Source organism: Diadema antillarum, unplaced genomic scaffold (assembly GCF_040938485.1).
Source record: "Diadema antillarum isolate AM-2024a unplaced genomic scaffold, OU_Dant_1.0 seq00000599_RagTag, whole genome shotgun sequence".
NCBI lineage: Eukaryota > Metazoa > Echinodermata > Echinoidea > Diadematoida > Diadematidae > Diadema > Diadema antillarum.
Genome location: NW_027271529.1, coordinates 455,618 through 475,015, shown reverse-complemented (window position 1 = coordinate 475,015; position 19,398 = coordinate 455,618). Strand labels below are relative to the sequence as shown.

The 19,398-nt window shown below is 38.6% G+C and overlaps 1 protein-coding gene across 1 annotated transcript in view; it reads left to right on the top strand.

The window, feature by feature from the left end:
- LOC139735811 (protein Wnt-9a-like) overlaps positions 1-19,398 on the top strand; it is a 73,956-nt gene that overhangs the window by 25,133 nt on the left and 29,425 nt on the right. Inside the window, exon 2 of the mRNA XM_071646559.1 lies at positions 10,139-10,365. Within this exon, the coding sequence (XP_071502660.1) occupies positions 10,139-10,365 (227 nt within the window). The remainder of the gene's footprint in view (positions 1-10,138; positions 10,366-19,398) is intronic.

The window sequence follows — 19,398 nt, the reverse complement described above, 5'->3', positions numbered from 1 at the left end:
GCATGATGACATGGCAGCGTCACCAGAAGAATGCATGAGTTGGGGCTCAAGGAAGCAGAACAAAAGAAGATGGCATGCATACATTCTACACAGGTGGACTTGTTAAACAAGTGGTATTGTAATGGAATTACACTGCTACATTTCTGAAATATTTGAGGCTCCTATGTCATCAACACTGTTCAGTATAATTTGTTTAAGATTTTTCAGTCTTGTTTCTCTGCTCAAGGACCACAATAAATTCCACAAATCTATATAGAGCTGTCGATTTATGTACTACATGACTGTGAAATTATAAAAATCATCTGGAATGCCCCTTTAACACTGACAGAGAGGAATAAAATTTTTAACAGTCTTGATCCACAAACCTGCAGAAGAGTTGGATGGATATGATAATTATCATCACCTTATGCAAATAGGTATGCATATCAATTTGATATTGAACGATTTTCGGGTAAATCCTTTACGCCAAAGAAGACCACAAACAAACGACCAAACAAACAAAACCCCGAAAATGATATGATATAAACCAATAAACAGATAAATGAATCATGTTCTCATTATTAGCTGCCCTTGAAACCCTATTCTATATTTTTTTTCAACGAGATTAAAACAAGAACTCAAAGCTTGCACATGATTGAGTGTGTCTGCGTCTGTGTGTGTTGTTGTTGTTGTTGTTGTTGTTGTTGTTACAACCCAGCAGTGCTGACTTCTAGGGAAAAGGGGATATGGAATTTATCAGTTGTCAAATTGAATTAGAAATACACACTAAGTATGATTTTATAACACTTGTGTGTACAAAGAAATGAAAGTGGTATGGTGTGATGACAATAACTATTAACAAATTGCCCATATCAGGTCCCTCATCCCTTTCACTTGATAAATCCATGAAATTTTCCAGCGAAATTGGAGACGTTGGGGTGAGGTGCAGCTTTGAGAAAGTGGACGCACTGGAGAACTTTTGGATGTTACAGCGGTCTGATGGATAGACTACTCGTAGATTACTACGACCTATGCCACGTATGCTATGATGCAGTTCTGGCTGGATCTTAATAAACACGGTCATGTATGATAATCATCATGAGCGACCTTGCAAAGAGAAACAGTGGATGGCGTATTTTTGCACCTCCGCGAGTTTTCGTCGTATCGCATAGCAACCTTATTCTTAGTCATTTTGTTTCCTATCAACATGCAGTTTATAGCTCGGTGTTGTGATATGGATCATCCAGCTTTTGCCAAAACCGTCATCCAAAAGTGTGCAAATGAAGTTTGAACTCTCTCCAAAAGTGCGCACACCATCCCACCGGAAGCTGCGATATCCGGAATACGTCTGTCCATACTCGTTTACTGGAGCCCGCCGATTATACGGACTATGCAGCCTGAAAGTGGTTTGACCAGCGTACAGGGATTAAAAGTGTGAAAGCAAGGAGCTCCAAACAACAAGCTCCTTGGTGAAAGCAAACAATATGGGGTAAATGGTGTGTAGGTGAAAAATGTTGGGTGAACGCTGTGGGAGTAACCAGTGTACACGGGTGAACAATGTATAGATGAACAGTGGATATAGGATGAACAGGGTAGGGATGAACAGTGGGTACGTGTAAACAGGGTGTAAGGATGAACGATATAAGGGTGAACAGTGCAGGGATGAACAGAGTATAGGATGAACAGTGGATAAGTGTGAACAGGGTACGGATGAACAGTGGATTAGTGTGAACAGGGTATAAGGATGAACGGTAGGTAGGTAGGTATTTATTTCCGTTAAAACATATACAAAATATATACAGTTTGAAACGGCTGGAAAGCCCATATTCAGCCGTGCCGCCATGGCACCACTGTATAAGGGTGAACAGTGGATACGTGTGAACAGGGTACGGATGAACAGTGGATAAGTGTGAACAGGGTATAGGGCTGAACAGTAAAAGGGTGAACAGTGTAGGGATGAACAGTGTAAAGGGTGAACAGAGGTTAAGGGTGAACAGTGGATAAGTGTTAACAGGTTACAGGGATGAACGGTGGATGAGAGTGAACTGAGTGCACAGGCTGAACAGGGTACGGGTGAACAGTGTAAGTGTGAGCGTGGGGTGAACAGTGTAATGATGCACAGTGTATGGGGTGAGTATTTGATGAACACAGGGTGGCAATGCAGGGGTGACCAGGGTAGGAATGGACAAGGCATAGATGAACAGTTTAGGGGTGAGTGTTGGAAGCGTAAACAGTGGATAAAGGAGAACAGGGCATATAGGGATGAACAGTGTATACGGGAGAACAGTGGCTTAGGGCGACCAAGGTAGGGATGAATTACAGTATTCGGGGTGAGCATGCATTGGAGGGGTGAACAATGTTGCGGTGAAAAGTGTGAACAGTGTAATGGGTGAACAGTGGCTGATGGCGAACAGGATAGGGATGAACAGTAGGGTTACAAGAGTGAGCATTGAAGGGGTGAACAATAGGGGTGAATAGTGTGAACAGTGTGGTGGTGAACAGTGTATAGGGGTGAAATAAAGAGGATAAGGGTGAACAAGGTAGGGATGATCAGGGATGCACAGTGTAGGGGTGAACAGTGGATAAGAGTGAACAGGGTATAAAGGGATGATCAGTGTAGGGGTGACAATAGGAAGGGTGAACAATGTATAGGGATGATCCAAGCAGAGATTAACAGTGAGTGTATATAATATGTAGAGGTAAACAGTGAAGAGGTACACGGTGTACGGTAACGGTGCTCATATAGGGGTGACCAGCATACATGTGACCAGTGATTGGGTGAACAGAGATGTAAACAGTGTGGATGAATAGTGCGTGGAGGGTGACCATAATATAGGGATGGATAGGAGATGCACATCAGTGTAGGGGCGGTTGACTGTTGAAGGAAATAAGAAGGGATGAGGGGAGGGGAAAACAAGGGAAGCCGGAGGGTGCAAAGGGGAGTTAGCTAAATAGGAAGGAATTTAAGGGATAACGAAACTAGTTACTAGCATTGTCCACTAATACTGCACGAAGAGAAAGATGGATAGCGTGGGCTGTGGAAGTACGGGGTGACACTTTGAAATTTGCTGGGGGCGTGCACCTCATCATTTATAATCAGCGGGTGAACATCAATCGAGTGAGATGAATGATTGTCTCATTGCTAAATATAGACGCAGCAGAGAAGATTTAAATGTATCAAGCAATTAATGTCTGTATTGTGGTTGAAGTGCCGCATGAAATGAACGATGGCTCAATAAAGGTGTCAAAGGATGATACGAAATACGGTCTGAGCAAAATGCTAAGATGGCACAATTCTCCTTAAAAACAATTTAGTAACCGCTCGAGTGTCCCGGTGTTCACCAGAGCTTAGGCCTATATATCAATGGAATACTGCCAAATCGAGTGAACGAAGTGGCAGGGTTATTCGGGACCCCTAGATATCTACAGCTATTTGGAGTTGCGGTGTATTAAGATTGCAACGTCTCTGATATAGCGTGACATCACTCTGAATTAAAGTGACCGAGTTAATTCCACGGAAGGGTGTGCGTAAGTGGAATTGCCACAAGAGACGATCTAAGCTCCGTATCCTGGATAAAGGGTTGAGAGGAATCACGTGACCCCTTATAAATCTAAACTTGTCATAATACATTCAATATCAAGATAGCTATTTAGATATATGTACATAAATAGTTGAAGGTGGGTGAATGACCTTGGGTATTAAGATAAATACTAATTATATCTAAAGGTTACAAAATAGATATCAGCGAGCAAATTATTACTAGAATGAATTCATTATACAGACACCTAAATCAATAACTTGGTCTTATACTCAATACGCCACTAATGTAAGATCCTGCATTACTCTCAAAAATGAAAACCCAAATGATGAATTTGGCAGTTGGAATGAAACAGTCGGAGGAGTTCGTGCCACACTCATTGCTACTCCCGACACCTGTTTCACCAGGGCAGGTTGTTATTTCAGGATAAACACACAGGGTGAACGACAGTGAGTATATCGAACACCGCAGGTGACAAAGAGGTTGTACATGTCTATCAAAGCTTGTGTGCAAAAGCCATGTCACAAGAAAAAAATTGAGGAAGTTTAATAAATTGCTACGTGCCAACTATAATGTCACACTTTCGTCCTTACAATCAAGAACTATTCACCTGCATGATTCCCTTGTATGATTTTAAAGATATCCTACCAACGCCTGAAATCATTCTTGCAAGACCGAAGTTCTTTCGATTATGGTTTGGTATAGTTGTTAATGTAGGACCTATAATCTTGTTTAGATGATGCTGGATTTGTAGATATTTCATACAATGTTCAGTAAAAACACATACTTTCGAAAGGCAAGAATTTCTTGTAAAGAACTCGATTGATTCAATATCTAAATATTACTTATTACACATTAAATACTTATCCAACTACACAAATGAGTGACGTGTTTGTTTGTTTGTTTGTTTGTTTGCTTGTTTTTGGATTAGTTTTTTTGTTTGCTTGTTTTTTCTTGGGGGGGGGGGGGTGGTTGGTTGCTTTAGTTTATCTAATTGAGGGGTAAAAATGCCCCGGATGAGGAAGGTAACTATTTCATGAGAGGCCTTGAATACAATATGAAAACAAAAAGAACCCCCCAAAACAAAACAAAATACGACACATTGTTTTGTGCTGAAATGAGGGGCTTAGTGTCTTCTAATGTGAAATGACCTAGCAACATTAGACGTCTGGAAAAAGTGCACTCCAGACAGATGGTCTAGCCAAGAAGGGGGAAGGCAGGGGCCAGAGATACAAGTGAGATAGAGATATATCAACAAAAGGAGAGAGAGAGAGAGAGAGAGAGAGAGAGAGAGATGCCATGGAGAGTTAAAGGTTCTGTTACCTTTGGGAGCAGTGATTTAAAAAAAAATAAATGTTCCACATATCACATTTGATGCATATGTGTAGGTCAGTTGTATCACAAAACATCCTACCATATGAAAAATTCGCAATAAAGCCTAAAATACAAGGAGATATCACTGTTTTTCTCAATAAACCATAACTGTAGACAGTTTAGTCTGGAAACATTTTTATTATGACTATTGTTCACATTTTGTATATTTAACAATACTTAATATCAATTATAATGATTCAAATTTTTACATTGGTTGTTTATATCCCTAACTCACATGTTAGAACTATTTTGAAGCACTAATGCTGGGTTTTTGTTTCATGTGCAAGATAAATTATGCCTTTAAGTATACAGAGAGAAGAATTTGAACAATGACGCAGTCATATAGCTTAGTAATTTTGCATCAGTTGACTGTAAATGGCAGAAATTTACCTAAAAGTGAGCATCGACAGTAACACAAAATAAATAAACATTAATTTTCAAAGAAGATCATCTCAAATTAGCAGCTAATCAGAAGAAAAGGATGAACGCACAAAATAATGCAATCGCTGAAATTCTGGGAAAATGGGCAATTAAAGGGACACTTTAGATAACCTCGCTGAATAGTTTTCATGCATTCGTTCGTGCGTTCGTTCGTTCGTATATATTCGTATTCGTTAGTATACTTCTTTTGATTTGCACCAAGAACTAAAGTTCTTGTTTTTTTTTTTGCTGGAATGCACACATTTCTTCCGATCTGTGGTCTCTCTGAAGTGGTCATCAAGAAATGGTTTCTTCTCTTGAGAGAGAGATAGAGAGAAAAAAAAATAATCTCAGATTAGTTTTTCATGCCCGACACAATCTAGTAGGCACATACGATTTGAGTGACGTCACAGTGCATGTAAGACGAAGAAACCATTGTACATATTAGATGACTTACTGTGCTGGTCTCACACTCCGGGAAGTTATTGTCTACAGACACTCGTGTTGAAAACAAAAAATTCCATAAGAAACACGGAAGATTTTATGTCTTTCTTGTTTCAATTTTTTTTAAAAAATCAACTTGCTCACTTTAATCATACTACATGTATTCGCAAGGGGGTCCAGCCCGATCAGAAGTCCTTGAGAAAAGACTAGGCCTGTATGGTTTCTGTACTCTAGATTTCCAGTACATTTTGAATGTGTAACATAAAGTCCATCTAACTTTAAAGGCGCATTTTTAAGAGGATCCCCCGCTCATTAACCGCAACTGACAGTGTTTATTAAACTACTTTTGTTGTTTTTCCATCAATTTTCCGGATAAAGTATAATCCACATTATACACAAATACATTGTCTTAGACGTAATATTTAGAATACTCCATTTGTAAGGGAAAAGACTACGAGATTATTTCAAAATGTGTATTGGATTGCCTGTTATTGTGGAAATGGGGCCAAGAAAAGGACACACACACACAAAAAACGCCACAATAATGCACAAATAAGTAGGCCTACATCATAAACCCGACTTGTAAATGCGCTAAGAAATAAGCGAACGAGGCTGCTTCCAGGAATCGCTGACAAGGCTGAGAGGGGATCGATGAGTGTAAGGAGGGAGGGAATTTGAAGCACGGCTTGCATATCAATCCGAAACGCGAGGAACAACTGGTCGGAAGTGGGTCTGGACAACCACGAAGGTGATGCATTTCCGGGACCTCGTTTGTACTTAACTATCATTTAAGGAGTGGATTATACCTATATGCATGCATGAGAGATAGATTCTTCTCACTTGCATTGCTCTGATCGTCACATAATACCATAGTCTGTGGTTTTGAAGACATTGTATACTGTTCTTGGTTTGTACAATTTCAATTCAATTTCAATTCCAAATTTCAAATTGATTCATTTCTCCTCCAACATAGCACAAATAAAACCAGTTGCGCGAATGAGATGACGATATACAGTGAAATCATTTCAATGATTATGACTCTTCAAAACAAATGCTTGCCATAAAACGATGAAAGGTCAGTTTGAAACATGTTTATCAAAAGAAATGGAGGGACTCACTTCAAAACGGTGATTGTAATGTACAGGTCCTTTAAAGAAATTAAAGTGAATGGATAAGGAATAAACTTCCGTAATGAATATAGCCCACAACGCAAGATGACAAATTCAGAGCAGATGGGACAATATGATGACATATTGTGACATAAACAGTGACAAGGAAGTACAAAGACACGACAAAGAGATAGAGGGAGAGATTAAGACAATTCCTAGATAAAATATATATAAAAAAGATAAAAGATATGTAAAAAGGTTGGGGAAAGGAATCACACATATATGAAACATGTAGTGGTACAGCTTCTTCAAGTGGCATAAATACACTTGTGAGATGTACATCTGTACATGCACGAAATACTTGTACTTATGAAATGACGTACAGGTAATCAATTTGTGAGGGATTTATGGCAATTGCAGTACAAAGGCCTATCTCACAGAGGAGATGCGTACATACCTAGATGATAGATACTGTCTTTTGAAAATCAAAATAGTGATGTGAAAGTTATAAACGCAAACAATTAAGAGATGGACAAATAGATATCGTATAGGTATCGCTGGATAGATGTTCAGATGCACAGATGGAAGAACATAGAATATTATTCTAAACTGAAATGAACAAAATGAAACCTTTTCTTAATATCTTAGTTTGATATGTTGTGGACACAAAGGACACCAATTCACAAAGGTGGTATAATTTTTGTCCATGGTTTAAACCATGGACACACGTATATGGGGCGCCAAGTGTTGCATATTTCGTTACGAAATCAGTCATTTCGTAAATTACGAAATGACTGATTTCGTAACGAAATAGGCCATGCAACACTTGGCGCCCCATACAAAACTACGGTCTTTGTCCATGGTTTAAACCATGGACAAAGATTGTACCATCTTCGTGAATTCGGGCCTGTAAGGGGCACCAATTCGTCACTCGATCTCTACCTCAGTCTCCTTGTTAATGATAGAAAGAAGTCTCAGAAAGACAAACTTCTCCCTTCACTATTGCTAATTCCTCTAGCGTGTTCGAAATCTTCAGCGTCCCGCCTTGGATATAATGGCTCTCTCAGTAATGTTGACGAACCTTACACCATCATCTCCTTTTTTTACTTTTCATTGTGTCATATATGCATTCAAACATAGTTTTAATGTTTTTCTTGCTTTTAATTTGAAAATAACTGGTTCATTTCAGGCGATCTTATGCCATTTTGTTTTCTCTGCTACCTGCGCTCGACTGACGAACCAATTTCTGGCTGTCATTCGCAGGGATCTTCAAAGAACTGGCGTGCGGGGTGCGCCGAAACTCAATGCCACCAGCAGCAAAGCCACCGACCCTAATACACGCGCTATTGAAAACACGTCAAATTGCAAGAATTACCGTGATGTGATTGTGTCCGTAAGAATGCCTACCCCTCGAGCAGGTCAAAATCCACTCTTGCCAAAGTCCCCGTAATAACATTACAGGTGTCGGTATCGGTCCACCACCAATGGAAAGTGACTTAGGAGTTGTATATGAAATGGTATCTGAAATTGCGACTGAAAAGGAGATACGTAATGAATCCGTATATGACTGCGTCTACCTCTTTTGATACCAGGGGGGCTCCGATTGTTTGGCCGTGTTGCGTTCGTGTATTCTGTTACGCTCTACTTCTCCACTTTCTACCACTTTCTCTAGCTCCTTAAAATAGTCTCACTTCCCGAGACCGTCAACGACTATTTTACATGCACACAAACGTCAAAACTATTGACATTAAAAACAGAAATCTTCAAATTCATAAAATTACAACAAAATCCAAAACGATATATTATCATTACTGGCAGTGCGTGTAGCTCATGCTAGCGTTGTGCTCTTAATTACCGAGGAAAAAGATATTACAACAGGGAATAACAAAAACTTGAACTGAAACGGCAGCCATGACTTCACCAAGAGTCCTATACTAGAACATCAAATTATTAAACATTGTTAGAAGGGAAATAATCAATCAAGGACCCGGTAAATTCTCTGTTCATGATATTATTTCAGCAACAGGGCAACAGTTTGATCTCGGCTTTGGCAGACCCTAAAGTGGTAATGATTCACGAAATAATGTTCTTTCCGTCATGAAAATCACATCACGTCTGTGAAACTTCAAGTGGACTTGCTGATGTTACTGAATTGAAGTCTGAAATTCAAGACTGGCATATATATCCCTGTCAGTCGGTCTCTGAACTTGAAATTGATCTCCCGCTCAAATTTCCTTGCGCTATTTTCCCATCAAGCAAATTGACGGTCGTAAACCACGCCGGCTATAAAAGCTCCCTACAAGGGGGTATCCAATAAACCTCGTAAATCTCGGGGCCCCATCAGAAACATAGTTGACTGCGTGATTAAAATATTCCCCCAATATTGATATAAAGGTCCAATAACGCACGAATGTCCATGCGAACGATTGTTTTGAACACGGCAGCATGTAGTTTAGACATCCCTTGACTATGACAGTGGGGAAATGAGCCATTTACTTGTATCTCGCGATGGACCTTTTGTTAGTCTCAATGTTTTGAAATGAGATGCGATGTAGATTCTTAGCCATTGCTTTCAAGCATTCATTACTCACAGAATGATAATAAAAATATCATATGCATTTGATGCACCTATTCTCCGTCTAAATGAACACATCAAGAATGTACAAAATAAAATGCAATATCACATCTTTATGTTTCGCATGTATACATAGCACAATGATTTCGTTAAAAACCACTTTTCCTTTTTTCTAACCCCTCGTCAGGTCAGTTTTGTTCTGCTAATACAGTTGAGTAGAATGACATCCATAAGCAGTATCCACTATTATTTTCTTACCAGCTTACTATATTTTCAGCTGGCTGCATATTACATGACGTAGGCCTATATTTTTGAATCTTTACTGCACATAATCAGTCGTGTTTCGATTTTTGTTGCATCATAAAAAGAAAAAAAAATCCGTAAGGATATCAAAAGTGTTGACATATTCAATGACTTCGTATAATGCTAAATCATGTAGTGATCAAATGTCTTTCATTTTGTTCAACACTCCATGTATATATTTAACATATCATATACGTGTAAATTGTATGTAATGAGACATTTGCCATTGCTTGCATCAAATGGTAAATAAGTAATAAGTCAATAGAGTACGCTTATCTATCACTTACTGTCTTTCAAGAAAATTAGCTGTGTTTGTTTGTCGCATTGTGCCACTCTCATTTTGTAACTTTGTTGCTGTTCTTATTCCCTCCGTATTTGGATGCCGGTCGCTGCAGATTAGCAAGTTCGAATCGGATTTCGCTGGACAGAATGGGCAGAGATTGCAAGAGTTTATTCCTGACTAAGAGACAGCAGAAACTGTGCAATAGGGACAGCGAAATGGCGGCGGTGCTTCTGGACGCTTTCCGTCTCAGCCTGTCCGAGTGTCGGTCGCAGTTCAAGCACGAGCGGTGGAACTGCAGTATGTCGAGTGACGCACACAGATACAACATACTCAAGGAAGGTGAGTAATTGATTAACTCTTTGAATACCAGGGTAAAACATTGTGAGCTTTTAGTGGTGTGAACTCGCATCTTTGAGAAACCAAAGACTTAATTGAGGTTGATCCCTAATTGCATTCAAATTTATTTACCATTTTCAAGCATATATTGAAAGAGCACTTCACTTCCCTCTTTCAGAAAGTAGGGGGAATAATATTACCTTTAACATAATCAGGACAGTAACAAGTAATGGGAATTTTTTACTTTTCAGTTAAAAAAAAAGAAATGTTGTTGCATATTCTTATATTCTCTATATTTTGTTCTTAGTCTTCTCATCCAGCAATGGCTGCACCAAATATTAAGTATATTTATTGCTGCATTCATTCTATCCACGTGAATGTTTTGGGTTTTTATTCTCCTGTAAGATATACGTTTGTCAGTGTGACAGATAACAAATCGAACGAAACTATTAGAATTATCTCTGAGATGTTACTTTAAATTCGTTTCTTTTTCTTACATTTCCTTTTTTTCCCCTCTGCTTTCGTTTCCAGTCTAAAATGAATTTTTTGGGTCCTCATGTTGCCAAACAATTCTACATCTAACAAAGATATTAGACATCATGTACATATTTCGCTAACGCCGAACTGGCGACCATTTACAACATTGTGTATGATTTTTAATGGGTTGTGAAACAGTGATCAATACTCTTGTGACATTTTTATGTGCATGGATTTGCAAAAGGGTAGAATGACCGAGGAGTAAGAATTGGGGGGGGGGGAGGTAAGAAAATTGAGGTATATAGGCCTACACTTGTACCAATTTTACCTAGCTGGCGTCTCGAGTGTAAAGTTGCATGTACTTAATTGTCTGTGGGCCAATGTGTGAATGTTTGGGGGTTTACTTTTGAAAAGCACGAGGTATGGGCCTACCTGTCTGATGTAAGTAAACGCGACTGCAAAAGTTATGCTTTTCCTTACTAAATTCTGTTAATTTCATTCTTCATAATTATTGTGTTAATGGTTGCAGTTTACAGGTGTTATAAAATAGGTGATATACCTAAGGTATGTATAACCTAGTTCATTGCATAACTTTCCTGTAAGGTGTAAGTAGGCCACATATTTGTTCTAATGCCTAAATGAGATCACGGTTAACCCATCACGTATTTGTAGGAGACCAACCACTGGTGACTGTGCTATTTGTTTTGGATATAATAATAATTGTTTTGGATATAAACTCCAAATTTTATTGTCCGAGAATGGAAATTCTTTTTGCCCAATTGATCGTGGGCCCGGCAGCCACTGAGCAGCGCCAGATCGACGTTGCTCTAACCTTTTCAACTGTTGAACGGCAAACAGGTAGCAGCAACTCCCATCTTTTAACGTCTTTTGGTATGACGCGGCCGGGGTTTGAACCCACGACCTCCCGATTGTGAGGGTAGCCGCTCTACTCACTGAGCCAACACATCGGTTGTTGGTCCCAGTTATCAAATAGCAATGTAATAACGATACTGCATGACTCATTACTTTAATTTAATGCAAGGAGAGTGAATTCAGACTGGTATGAATAGTACCCTTCATTCAGAGAGTTGGTATTTTTTTCATTCAGTTGCTCGGATATGTATAGACCTAGAATGAAAGAGTCTGAGCTTCGCACACTATGTGATACTATCTGATTCCCCCCCCCCCCCTTACAGGTCCCCTGGCGTTAATTATGTGGTCACTTCCTCTAATGTGAAGAGGGATCTACCCATCGCATATTCTGGAACTGTTTCACCAAAATGTTTACCAGATTTATATATATATATATATATATAATTATATACATATATAATATATATATAATATATATATATATATATATATATATATATATATATATATTCAATTCTCGGCTGATGTTGTTGGGCGTTTTTTTTTTATACCCTCTAAGCTCCACCCTTGATACCAAACTCTCTTGCCTATTGTGACGTCAACAAGAAGAAATTCAGCCGTAATAAGCATCGCAATGCTTAATGGTATGCACCTTACCTTGACTGATGCACAAATTTACAATAGCAGGTGTCATAGGACATATTATATCTCAGATGATTATAGTCGTATATCATGTGGGATATGTTCCAGGAGTTTGAGTATGGCAAGAAAAGATAAGGAATTGTATTATACAAAACCGTCTTGCATTGTGAGCTGACGCACCTGGTTTTTCAAGGTGCATAATATTATTGGGTATAGAGACTGCTATGTTGATTTCAGCTGACTTTACTGATGATGTCATCTCTGATGAAAGCCAATTAATATTTATGAGGGGTGGAGCTCAGTAGTTGCAAAATAATGAAAAAAATAAATGGTGAAAAACATTTGATACATATTTCAAACAAACAGTTACTACATTTGTTACTTGAAGACCCATTCACATCAGCCACCGAAATTGGATGTCAGGGGGCCTTTAAAGCGGAATTTGTTCTCGTTGACAGCATCCTCTATAACTGTTTCCTCGCCAACATACCGGTTACATACTTCCCTCACGTTCTTCTTGGCTGTCCTTGGAAGTTCACCTTGATAAACAGTCAAGCCCAAAAGCCTGAAAGTTTTGTCATCCCACTTCAAATTTCAGCAAAAAAGTTGAGGAGTAAAAAAAAAAAAGAAAGAAAACGCACTCCGAGAAAAAGTAGAACAGCCACGCACGCACCCGCGTACATTCCGTTCTCTACCAGCTGTCCCGCACGCATTCTCGGAGTTCCATTTGTTGAATGTCACTGCCCTAAAAATGGCAGATGGATTAAGGGCTTTACCAAGGATGATCTTGTAGAACTGCCTAATCTCCACCCACAATTTAAGGATTTGGTTTTTTGAAGGCAGGCCTGGTGCTCGGGTTCCCCCCCCCCCCCCCCCGTCTAGTTCTGTCATGTGCCAACTGTGCTGTCTGTAACAAAGATGAGTTATTAAAGGTTTGATGTTCGCCTTTACAGCGCCTTCCCGCCCTATGGCGAAACTAGCAGGACCTACCCGTCATAATCAGAAGCTATCACATGATTATTGTTTGTCATGCGATGTGAATATATGTATTAGTTTGTTCTTCTTTATACTAGTGTATGCTACCTTCTGCAACAGACACAATTCAAGGTTAACAAGTGTCATCATAAGACGTCTTGATGAACCAAAACTTTGCATTTCATCAATTCAATTCAATTCAATTCAATTCAATTCAATTTATTTATTTATTTTCATTCTTCTTCTTCCAACAAAACATAATATGGAATAAATCAGGAATTAAATCATAGGCATACATTCAACTCTGCAAATGATAAATGATAGTTTACAGATAAAGATATACATGCAAACCGACAAAATACAATGTCATGTCTAGTGAAGAAAAGAATTGAAAGGTCCACTAAAAAGCAAGTTTTTATACTGTGAACCACTCAAAGGATTCTTATGAAATACTTGATTACGTAACAGATTACGTAACTAAATTGTCACCATGATCAACACAATCATTGTCGTTACTATTACAATCGACGTGAACGTCGTTGCCTCAGCATCGCAGTAGAAAGAGTACAATCATTAATGGTAGTAGGGATATCCTTGGCATGATGAAAATCACTTCAGTATTTTCCATTTCTATTCGTCTTTTCATTGGAGGTTTTGACTAGTGATGGTAAGAAAAACCGTGACTGGCAATCTCTTCCTGCTCTGTAAGAAAACGTGGATTAGAAACGATTCGCATTTAAACGTCAATCCTGTATCTCCGGCTACTTTCTTTTATTGAAATATTTATTTACCTTCAATCATTTTCTGAATTATGAAATGTCAAAATAACGAACCTTGAGATAAAACACCACAAAGTATTATGATTAAAGGGGCATTCCAGACGATTTTCATAATTTCACATTATGACAATGTAGTACATAAATCGACAGATCCATGTGTAGATTTGTGGAATTTATGTGGTCCTTGAGTAGAGAGAAAAATACTTTGAAAAACCTTAAGCCAATTACACTGAACAAGGATGATGACATAGGAGTCTCACATATTTCAGAAATGTAGCAGTGTAATTCCCATTGCAGGTTCACCTGTGTCTTTTGTTCTGCTCTCTTGAGCCCAACTCGTGCATTCTTATGGTGAGGCTGACATGTCATCATCCTTGTTCATCGCATTTTTTTACACATTTTGAAAACATTCTTATTCTTCCTCCTAATCATTATAAATCCTGAAACTCTGCAGCACTCAGTATAATTGATTTATAGTTGTTCAAATGTGAAAATCATAAAATCATCCGGAGGTCTCCTTTAATGAACATTTTTTCTTTTGGATTAACAAATATCAAGGTATACGGAATTTATGTGTTTCGAAATAACGAACCTTGGGAATAACGAACCTTATTTCATTTTCGGATAAACGAACTTTTGAAATAACGCACATCGCCCGTCTCCTTCTACTGCGTCCCTATGAAGAAAAAGCTAGTATATCACAACTTCCTCTTCTTTCCGTTCTGAAGTTGATCTGAAGTTGTCCAGGTAGGAGTGGCAGAACCATATCGACTTGATACCTCATTGACAGCTTTTGGGAATACTGACACTTCCGAACAGTTCCGAATCTGAAATCTAGATATTAGTTTCTAAAGAAGAAATCCACCCCAACATTTTATTAATCTCATAAGAAAAAAAGAAAAAAATCCCTGCAGAACAGTGCAAAAGTGATGAAAATCGCGTAGGAAATGAAGAAGTTATGACATTGTGAAATTTCACAGATTTTCGGAAGACACCTAATTTTTGACCAGTCGTCACGAATATTCAAATCAGCAAGTAGACGATGTAATGCTCTCACAATTTCTTCACAGTAAGACTAAAATCCCGTATTTCAACTGTATGAATATAAATCATGCCTTTAAACCACCCAAAACAAAAAATAAAGGTTACCTCTGATATAATGATTATCTCGGTATGGGAACATTCTTTTACTTGTATGAGCTAAAAAAATATATTTTTTCCGAATTTCACTTATAACATACATAACATACATGAAAATTGTGAGGAAACGACATCATCAACTCGCTCATTTGAATATTCATAAGGACTGGTCAAGAAATGTTTTCCAAAAAATGTGAAATTTCAAAATGTCATCTTATTTCTTCTCCGATCTTGTCATTTTTGTATCATTCTGTAGGGAATAGTTTTCTCTTTCTTTTGAAGTTTATTTCATTCGGGGGTGGATTTCCTCTTTAATTGTTGTAGGGACTCTCTACTTTATTTCAGGGTTGAAATAAGGGGCTGTGATCAAAAGAGCTGTAATCGAACAGAACAGTCAGACTGGACATTGTTGGACTCGACAGATCTGAGTATTAATAGTATAGTAAAACGGGTTAAACACCATTTTTATGTTAAACGTTTTCAAGTGAGCCCATAATCAGATTTATAAAGCAAATAAAATCTTTCCAGTGATACCTCGCCTGTTACTGTCGCTTAACAAGAAATATTCTTTAAAATCGCGAATGAAAATATCCCATGTCTTCATGTCTGATTTATTTGTGAATATCTTTTTACAAGAATGAAGTTAAAGGACAAGTTCACCTTCAAAGACATGTGGGTTGAGTGAATGCACCAATATTGGTAGAACACATCAGTGAGAGTTTGAGCAAAATCGGACAATCCGTTAAAAAGTTATGAATTTTTGAAGTTTCTGCTCAGTCACGGCTGGATGAAAAGACTATTATAGCTTGTGATGTCACATGAGTATAACGATATAAAGAAAGAATAAAGAAAATTCAACATAATATTATTTCCATTTTTCTCGCATAACAAAAGAACACTCGACTTCTCTCTTTCAGAAGGCAGGGGGAATAGTATTACCCTTAACATACGTCAAGTCGAAGAAATGTGCATTTTATTCAAAAAGTAAAGTTTTGTGAAATTCTCTTTTTATTTTCCTCATATAGTTGCACGCATGTGACATCATACACTGTAGTAGTCTTCTCTTCCAGCAGTGACTGTGCAGATACTTAAAATATTCGTAACTTTTGAACGGATTGTCCAATTTTCCTCAAACTTTCACTGATGTGTTCTACTAATATTGCTGCATTCTCTCAATCCTTATGTATATGAAGGTGGACTTGTCCTTTAAGTCGTTTTGCGACCAGACTCTTCATATTTTCAGAGATAGAGAGATATGGTGCGGGAGAGTGGATGAGAGCAATATTAGTGGTGATTAAGGGCAATCGAATTGTTCACCATACTACTCCTGTCTATTAGACCCCACCCACTTTAAGGTCGTCCCTTTAATGATGCGTGGGATCGGTAACAATTCTGCCTATTTCACTCGGATCCCGGGGTAATTGACGTAAGTATCGGGCTTAAGGGGGGATTCCCGTTCCACTTAGGCGCAGGTTCCCTGATCAGATCCCCCGCCAATGGCAGACGGAATCTGCCACAAGATGCCGGCTTGTCTTCATCTATGCTCGCACCCCTGCTCGAAGGAGGATGGGAATTATGGGAGACCGCTCCTCTTCATTTCACGTCCAAGCTCTCGGCGGTCCCTCTGTGCCGACGTCTCGGGAGTAGTCAAAATATTTACCAAAATTTAAAGGTTGTAACCTTCATTTTGAGCACACTCCCTGTTTCACATTTTTAGTCTTTATACTTGGATTATTGGTAGATGGTATTTTTGGGTTCGAACGTGGCTTTTTTTAATAATTTTGTCTGTTATTGAAGACCTAAGACCAGCTAAATATAAATAGAGACCAGGGACGTGTTAATTTGGATGTGAAAGATTAGATAATCTTTTGGTGATTTTCTCTCTCTCTCTCTTTTCCCTTTCTTTTTCAATTTTTGTGGGCTGCAGGAACGAGCTAACTATAACCTCCTGCAAAAAAAAAAATAGATAAATAGATAAGTGAATAAATGAATATTGGCTCATAATTACGAAGAACATAGCAATAGTGTATGTTTGTTTGGGATTTTTTTTCTTTTATTCCAGCAGTGATCTAAATTTCTGGTATCCAAAGTTACTCATAACGAATATATGTTTACAGTGCACTCCCGTTACAATAAACCCAGTTATGATGTATAAAAAAAAAACGCGGTTATAGCGAAATTCCGTTTACAACGAAGAAATTAAAGCTCAAACGTTATCCGCATTATTTTTTTTCTGTTTATTTGTTATAACGAAATAAAATTACTGGTTCCGAGGACTTCGTTATAACGTGAGTCGGCTGTAATACCCAAATATTCAGGAGACAGAACTAAAACGACAAAATGCAGCGTAATACAACAATCTACCTATTTTCTCCGGTTCAGGAGCAAGTAAAGAGGAACGGGATATTGTGCCTCTGGTGATATTTTTTGATATCGATGGGACGTCGTGGATTGTCTTCGAGTTGAATCCGTTACTTTGGTACCTTTATGCGAGTGATAATATCAAAATGTCCAGTCGTAAGTTCAATGACTATTCCAATATTAACGAAAACTTTGCAAACTGCATCATTTACTATTGTTACGTTTTATGTGATTTCAACGGATACCCCGCGATAAAGAAGAAGAGGCTGTAAAAGTAAATGTCGTACATGGCATGTACGTGATCTTGAGCCGGGCCAGGAGCCACATATTATTATAGGAGCTGTAAGACCCACAAAAGCGGAAAGCATCCATCAGGTCGTACCAGCGAAACACTTCAAACTTGGGTTCAAGAACCCACTTGCCGGATCAACCTTGAACGAAGACTTCTGTCGTTGACATGTGGCCAAACCATATACCTTCTCTCTTTTCCCGACGGGACGTCAGCTGCAAAAGAGAAATGTACTTTTCGATGACACACACGTCGCTCAACGCTCCTCAAAGTTACGGGGCTGGGTCATTGCAAAGCGCATTTCCGTTTGATGGTAGCCTAGGTTAGATGGACCATGTAGCTATGTGGCTCCTTGGTTAGATTCTGCATTGGTCCCAGACACATCAGGTTGAGTTCAACGTAAAGCTGTATGACTATCATTCTAATTTCTCGTATTTGCGCGCATTCCGCGGAGATAGGTCATCACTCTATTTTTACTTTTTATTGAATGATAAAAAAACGCATGCACAAAATGGTTATGTATAAACTTAAAACAAAACAAGGCAAAGCAGATAGAAAATCGGTAGAACATTTGGGTCCTTTATGAAGAGTTAATGATTTCTATCATAAGTCTATGGCAGCCTGTGTGGTAGGGAAAATTTATAATCGATTATATCTTTTGATAAAACGGGGCACAGATTTTTCCCTCGCGTGGTCTGAATATCATATTCAACTTAACACTCAGTGCCCACTCTTGGAGATTTCCCTTCGTTTATCTGGTGGTCAAGCGAAGTGGTCACTAAAGATCCACAGGAACTGGTATATGGGCAAACATGACATTTTAACGAATGGACAAGGTTCATCCTTATAGTGACAGAAAGTGTTCCCTTTTAGATAATAGCACTGCCAAAACAGTCACTTTATATTCTTCTCGTCGAAAATTTCTTAGATGCTCGAGTAAATATGGATAAATTGTACGAAGATTTTCTTGACTAATCCCCCCCCCCCCTTTGTCCTCCGTAACTTTTGATCTTCCTTCTTTGCTCATGTAGTTGAGTCAGTGAGGGGTTTCGGCTGTCCCGTCCATCAGCTTCAAATCTATGGAAACCCATAAAACGCTGAGCAACCAATTACAGGGTCCCCTCATAATGTCTTCATCAATTTCCCTTTGATGTATGCCTGTCTTCACATGAAAGAATCTCAAAAATAATCCCTTCTCACTGAATGTTCTCTATTACTCCTTGGTGTCCTGAAATTCTCAGGAAATCATCGCACGACCAAGAAGTGCAAATATACAGTGCGTAATGTTCGTGACAAAGACAAACAAAAAATAACTAAGGAAAGCTGCGGTATCCGTGGTTTTATTTATCGTTTTCCTTTCATCATTAGAGGCTTGCGCATTTGCAGGAGGGAAATTGGACAAAATTTCTGCTGGCTTTGGATGTTCATGCAACAACATTATTCCCATCACGGGCAAATCGTAGGCCTACTCACCCGAACCCGCAAAACACCACGGGTAAA